This window comes from Bison bison, unplaced genomic scaffold (assembly GCF_000754665.1).
Source record: "Bison bison bison isolate TAMUID 2011002044 unplaced genomic scaffold, Bison_UMD1.0 scf7180017860443, whole genome shotgun sequence".
Taxonomy (NCBI): domain Eukaryota; kingdom Metazoa; phylum Chordata; class Mammalia; order Artiodactyla; family Bovidae; genus Bison; species Bison bison.
The window spans coordinates 1,197,269-1,204,652 of record NW_011491015.1 but is presented as its reverse complement, the minus strand read 5'-3'; the positions used below and the strand labels follow the sequence as shown (position 1 = coordinate 1,204,652).

The 7,384-nt window shown below is 51.8% G+C and overlaps 1 protein-coding gene across 1 annotated transcript in view; it reads left to right on the top strand.

The window, feature by feature from the left end:
• ST8SIA2 (ST8 alpha-N-acetyl-neuraminide alpha-2,8-sialyltransferase 2) overlaps nucleotides 1-7,384 on the top strand; it is a 34,138-nt gene that overhangs the window by 8,970 nt on the left and 17,784 nt on the right. Inside the window, exon 5 of the mRNA XM_010832179.1 lies at nucleotides 4,693-4,950. Within this exon, the coding sequence (XP_010830481.1) occupies nucleotides 4,693-4,950 (258 nt within the window). The remainder of the gene's footprint in view (nucleotides 1-4,692; nucleotides 4,951-7,384) is intronic.

Sequence of the window (7,384 nt, the reverse complement as noted above, 5' to 3'; positions counted from 1 at the left end):
GGCTCAGTAGTCGTGGTGCAGGCTCAGCTGCCCCTTGGCATGAGGAGTCGTCCCAGATCTGGGATCAAACCCGTGTCTCCTGTGGATTCACCACCACTGGGCCCCCAGGGAAGCCCCTCTTGTCCTGATGTTTACGGAGCGATGTTTCCAGAGCGGTGTGGTCACTGTTGGGCGGTGGGAATGGGGAGCTATGGGGGAGGGATTCCAAGGTCAGCACGGTGGCCACTTGGCTTTGACAGAGCCGCGGTACACCCGGCACAGACTGGTCAGTATAGCCCAACCATTGCCTTGCAGATGTTGTGCTGGGAGCTGATGTGAATCAGACATGCTCGCAGGAGACACAAGTGTCACAGAGCTAGAGCATGGCAGTGAGATGCTGGCAATGGGCAGCGTTACCTCATAGAAATAGATAGGGAAAGCTCCTACTGAGCTGAGCGCTTCATTTTGTAAGGGAACTAAGAGGGCCGGCCAGGAGAGACCTTGCCAGGAGCAGTGGGTTTTGAGGGATACTTAGGAGTTTGCCAGGCATGCCACGCTGCTGCCTGAAGTCTGGTGTCTGTGCTCAGCGTTGCTGGAGCACCCCTTGGGACGAAGGGAGGAGGGGATGCTGGTGTGGTAGCCAGGACCAGGCGGGAAAGCTCTGACATCACAGGGAGAAGGCTGAGAACAGGGGGCAGGGGCCCGGTGATCAGCCTTGACCTTAGCCACCGGAAGGGCCACCACGAAAAGTGGGGAGCTGCCCCCTTCAGGTGCCCCCACCCCCTGGTTCTTGAAGCTTGGCTTTGGGACCTGAGGAGGTGTGGGGAGTAGGGAGGATTAGCTGGAAGGGCTGGCAGCTGAGAAAGTGCCTGAAGGAGTGGACCCCTGTCACCTCCCTTCTGCCTCCCTCATTCAGGGTCTCTTCTGAGGTCCCCGTGATGGGGACCCGGCCTTCGTCTTATACCCCAGCAGCTGCCAGCCTGCCCTTACTGACCCCTGGTCAGCGGCCCTGGGGAGCACTAGGCCTGAGGCTGCTGTAACAAATTTCCACCAACTTGATGACTTCAGACAAAAGAAAATGCATTCTCTTACTGTTCTGGGGGCCAGAATTCTGAGCGTGGCCTCTGAAGGCTCCAGGGGAGACTCTGTCTTCACCCCTTCCAGCTTCTGCTGACTCCAGGCACTCCCCATCGTGTGGCCGAGCCGCTCGTCTCTGCCCCGTCTTCACAGAGCCTTTCCCTCTGTGTCCGTGCGTCCCCTCTCCTGTCTCTGATAAGGGCACTTGTCATTGGATTTAGGCCCAGCGGGGTAATCAAGATGACCTCGAGATCCTTAATTTAATTACATTTGCAACGATGCTGTTTCCAAATATACCACCTCGCAGTTCCCAAGGGTTAGAAAAGTGAAAGTGAAGTGAAAGTCGCTCAGTCGTGTCTGACTCTTTGTGGACTGGACTATACAGTCCATAGAATTCTTTAGACCAGAACACTGGAGTGGGTAGCCTTTCCCTTCTCCAGGCAATCTTCCCAACCCAGGGATTGAACCCAGGTCTCCTACATTGCAGGCGGATTTTTTTTGCCAGCTGAGCCACAAGGGAAGACCAAGAACACTGGAGTGGGTAGCCTAGCCCTTCTCCAGCAGATCTTTCCCACCTAGGAATCAAACCAGGGTCTCCTACATTGCAGCCGGATTCTTTACCAACTGAGCTAGTTAGGAGCTGGACATATATTTGGTCTGGGCTGTGCTGTGCTTAGTCATTCAGTTGTGTTTGACTCTTTGCTGCCCCATGGGCTGTAGCCTGCCAGGCTCCTCTGTCCATGGGGATTTTCCAGGCAAGAATACTGGAGTGAGTTGCCATTTCCCTCTTCATGGGATCTTCCCAACCCAGATATTGAACCCAGGTCTCGTGCATTGCAGGCGGATTTTTTGCCAGCTAAGCCACAAGGGAAGTCCAAGAATACTGGAGTGGGTAGCCTAGCCCTTCTCTAGCGGAACTTCCCAACCCAGGAATCAAACCAGGGTCTCCTGCTCTGCAGGTGGATTCTTTACCAGTTGAACTACCAGGGAAGCCCCATATATTTTGGGGAGCCCCTATTCACCCCAGGCTTCCCTGGTGGCTCAGATGATAAAGAATCTGCCTGCAATTGAGGAGACCTGGATTCCAGTCCTGGGTGGGGAAGATCCCCTGGAGAAGGGAATGGCAATCCATTCCAGTATCCTTGCCTGGAAAATCTCATGGACAGGAGCCTGGTGAGCTACAGTCCATGAGGTCTCAGAGTCAGACATGACTGAGCAACTCTTTCACTTTCATTCACCGCAGGGTGGCTCAGTGGTAAAGAAACTGGCTGCCAATGCAGGAGATGCAGGTTTGGTTCCTGGGTTGGAAAGATCCCCTGGAGAAGGAAATGGCAACCCACTCCAGTATTCTTGCCTGGCAAATCCCACGGACCTGACAGGCTCCAGTCCACGGGGTCTCAAGAGTCGGGCACGACCGAGTGGCTGAGCACACATGCGTACCACCTGTGAATGAAAACTTTCTGCCAGAACAAGCCCACCTGTGATCTCCACTTGCCCTTTCTCCCACCACCGGGTAGAGAAAAGGATATCCCCACCCCTTTGGAGAAGAACAGACTGTGGCCTTCGTGGGGAGCCTGCAAGCACACAGCCACCTCGGCAGGAACAACGTGCCTTCACCCAGCGGGGAAAAGGATCTCCTTCATCTTCCTTCAATTAGTCACCAACATTATTCATAATAAAGATTCTGTGAGTGATTTGGAATGCTGTTTAATAATTGGTAGTAATTTCTCATAATTAGTTAGAAATTAATTCAGGCACAGAGGAGTTTCTCTATGGGCTTTCTGGGGGCTCTTTGCTTTTAAATACTCTGGGGTAAGCAATTGCAAAGGTTTCAGCGATTTCCAAGCCATATTAGTTTGTCACTTGCATCATCTTTGGTAAAGGTTCAGTAAATAAAAACAATGCCTCTGTTTTCCATTAGGAGATAGAAATTATTCATCAAGGGTGATTTCCCATGCATGAAAACGCAAGATTCAGGTCATTAATAAGGCAAAACCAGTGGAAATAGAGCGTCATGCCCTGTCAAGCATTCTAGCCACCCTTGGGCAATGCCAAAGGCTCCCAAACCTGGACCCACCTGAGTCCCCTGTGGAGCCTGTCAAAGCGGGCTGAGACCCGGGTCATGCTGAGAATCAGGATTTCTCAGGCATCAACCTGGACCTTCTGAATTGTTTATGGTTCCTCAAGTGATTGAATGTGCACCCCACCAGGATACATCACAGGTTGTGACCATCTCAGAGCGCACAGACTGTCAGGGATCAGTGTTACCGTCTGTTCAATGGGGCAGCAACCTTGCAAATCCTTACATTTGCAAAATGTGTGATGGTCCTGTCCCTCTGGAGCTTGGTGGAAAAGAACAGTCTCATCCTATCCGTTCTATATGGGGGCTTGCTTGCTACAGGAAGTGAAGTTAATTCCAGCTGATCTGAGTACCAGATTTCCTTCTCCTGATGACTTGAATCATTTCTAAAAATCTTTGGGGCAGTGTGTGTGTGTGTGTGTTAGTCACTCAGTCATGTCTGACTCTTTGCAACCCCATGGACTATAGCCTGCCAGGCTCCTCTGTCCATGGGATTCTCCAGGCAAGAATACTGGAAAGGGAAGCCATTCCCTTCTCCAGGGGATATTCCCGACCCAGGGATTGAACCCAGATCTCCTGTACTGCAGGCAGACTCTTTACCATCTGAACCTCCAGGGAAGCCCTTGGGACATACACAGTTCTTACAACAAAACCTCCAGTTAGGATCCCCAGCTTCTTGGGATAAAATTCCCCAGGGGATTCTGAAAGGATTCTGGTCCCTTTTCTGACCACATCCCATCCCATTTATGTGCTTTGCTAGATAATTCTGGAACTTTCCCCCTAGAACTCACCCTGGAGCCAAGAGAGATGTCCTTTTGTTTTGTCCTCAACACAAAGCAATGCTGCTCTATGGGACCAGACCTCTCTGGGCTTCGCAAATCACAATTGACAAACTCCAAGCTAGATAGCGGTGAGGAGGGCCATAAACCACACAACCCAGAAAGGACCAGCGCACAGACTTGAGGCCGTGTTCTCGGGCCCACCAAGGGGGAGTATTGACACACCCCCACTGTGGCCAGACAAGGCTGCCAGGGAGGAAAATGGGCTCTGAGGAAGAAGGGACAAGGGTCATCTCAGTTTCCTGTTCCTAATTCAGGACTGCTTGTCAGATGGTGACCCTGAATCCCGCTCAGAGAAGGGGGTTTGACATAGGATGACTACAGTCTGGGTTTGCCCAAGATTCAGGGACACAGTTTGCCCCTGGGGCACAGAGCTTTCAGTCTAAGACCGTGCTTTCCTAGGCAAACCAGCTCAATGGGTCACCCTTCCTTCCAGGTCCCTCCGTGATGAACTAGCATTGAGTCCTAAGGACGTCATTTCCCAGGGCGGGTGTCTTGTCTCTTAGAAACGGGGTGTGAGCACAGCCACCAGATTGGCCTCAGGACCATTTTGCCAGTCTGCCTGGAACCCGTTCTCAGAGGGCATCTGACCTCTCACTTCACCTGGGTTCGGGTCTGCGGCAGCTCTGCAGGGTGACCGAGGAGAGGAAAAGCCAGGCGGGCAAAAGGCAGCTGGCAACAGCAGACTCTTTTCTCATGTGTGTTTGGCTTTTGCAGGAAGCAAATCTTAAAGTTCTTGGATGCTGAAAAGGACATTTCTGTCCTCAAGGGGACCCTGAAACCCGGAGACATTATTCATTACATCTTCGACCGAGACAGCACAATGAACGTGTCCCAGAACCTCTATGAGCTTCTCCCCAGAACGTCTCCACTGAAAAACAAACACTTCGGGACGTGTGCCATCGTGGGCAACTCCGGGGTCTTGCTGAACAGCGGCTGCGGGCAGGAGATTGACACCCACAGCTTTGTCATCAGGTAACCGCAATAGGTACTCTGGACCCAGAGTGGCAGGCATTGCCAGTTATCCCAAGAGGCTGAAACAAGGCTGGTTGGCTTAGATCCTTGTGCATTAGAATTGTTCGGGTAGCCTTGAAAAATCCCAAAGTCCAGGCTGTGCCCCAGACCATTTAAATCCATCTGAAGGATCAGAGCCCAGGGAGCCTGAGGGCTTCTGACGAACAACCAAGAATGAGTATCACTGATCTAGAACAGAAGCAGACAGACTCTGTCCCACGGCCTGTTGTTATCAATAAAGTTTTATTGAAACAACAGCCAAGCTCATTCACTCTCGTATCCTCAATGGCTGCTTTCTCGTGGCAGTGGATTAGTTGGGCAGAGTTGAAGAATCAAAACAGAGAGAGCATACAGCCCACAAGCCTAAAATAATATCTGGCCTTTTACAGAAAAATTTGCTGACCCCTGGATAGAGCCCAGTACAAAATGTTGGTAAAAAAAAATGGTCTCTTGGCCAGTTTTTGGTCCAAGTTTATAAAACTCTTTTAAGGTGTATTCTACTAGTATCTTTATTACCCTTTAGACAAAACCTGGCGAGTGAGGGGGCAACAGAGAAACTTGGGTTTGTACTTGACCGTTATTCTCTCCAAAGCGTCAGCTCTCATTTTCCAGTCACCTGGGGACACACTGGTGCGACATCTGACCCCCCAACCCAAACAGACTCAGAAACAAGGCCTTGCTGTCCCCTGTTCAAAAGTAGGGCACACAGAGCCTCGAATTTCATCCCAAACACACCCCGGCCCTGGCGGAACCACGTCTCATGTTTCTACTGGGACCGTCTTGATGCAGAGAGAGCCTTGTCCTCGGCTTTGGGAAGTGGCCTTATCACAGAGCTCCCTGGACCTCAGGACGTGGGACTAGATGGTGTACTGACTCCTGTGTCCGCTGTGATGGACGAGCCTCCATAGCCCAGCAACCACCCGTGTTTTAATTTGCTGTCCTTTGCCTGGTTCTGTCTATACCTGGCGTCCCCAGTGGCCCAGTCTCTTTTTTTCAAAGCCCTTGAGTCTAAAGATTGGAGACAGAGGGGAGAAGGGGAGGGAAGTGGCAGGTTTGTCTGATTAGAAGCCAGAGAAGAGGTGAGGGTAGGTGAAAATATTAGTCACTCAGTTGTGTCCCACTCTTTTTGACCCTATATGGACCGTACGTAGCCCACCAGGCTCCTCTGTCCATGGGATTCTCCAGGCAAGAATACTGGATTGGGTTGCCATGCCCTCCTCCAGGGGATCTTCCTGACCCAGGGATCAAACCTGGGTCTCCTGCATTGCAGGCAGAGTGTTTACCACCTGAGCCACCAGGGAAGGCCTCGGTAGGAAGAAAATTAAAAATGCAGGGGGTCCAGTCACCTCCTGGGGACCAGGACAGAGGTGACCTGATTTTCATGGTGATCTTTCTTTGCTCCACCCAGCCTGACCCCAAGATTTTCAGAGGCCACGGCAGGTTCTAGTCAACATTTTGTTTGTTTGTTTTGGACACTTGCCCAGAGAGATGAGCAGCGTGGCATCTGGAGTCTGGTCTTGGCTCTGCTACCCATTGTCACTTGACTCAGAGTGTGTCACTCCCCTTTCTGGGCCTCAGTTTCATCATCTGTAAAATGGGTATTTGGGCTGGTGGTCTCTGAACTTCAACGAGCATATGAACCATCTGAGCTTATCAAGAGGCAGGGTCATCAGGGCTGGGATGAGGCCTGACTAATGCCCTTGTGCCGATGCGTGGACCACACTTGGAGAGGCTTGGCCACAGCCTGCTTTGCCTGTCCTGGGACCCACATCCACAGAGGTCTACACACACTTAGAAAAGAGGGAGCCACTTGGAGTAACATGTGGCTGTCCTTTGACCTTGACTCCTTGGCTCTTGCAGATCTGCGTGTCTGTGGGGCAGACTTGTGAGATCTTTAGGGACAAAAGGCAGATGGCCTGGCTGTGTACACACCCCCATTTGATGCCAGATGCCAGCACCCCTGACACACAGGCCCTTTGCCATCTCACCCTGCTTGCCTCTCCAGCCTCATCCCCACTGCACAATATGCCCCTCTCAGACCAGATCACCAGCCTTCCCCTACGTACCAGCACGGGTCCACACCTCTATGCCCCGGGAATACATTCACTGGGGCTAAACTGCCGCAGTGTGATGTTTTCTAAGCTGCCCGGTTACAAGACTCAGCTGAAAAGCTTGTAAAAATAGCTATCAATTCCTCAACTCGCCTGCTGAATCCAGATCTCCAGGTGAGGGACCTGGGGAGTCTGTATTTTTAACCAGTGCCTGAGGTGATTCTCCAGCTCTTGCAAGCTGGAGAAACACTCTCCTGAGGAGCCTCATCCACAAACAGCCTTCTGCTCTTCCATCCTCCTAGACTTCCCGCCATGGTTACCCCCTCCGGAAGACCACCTGAAGC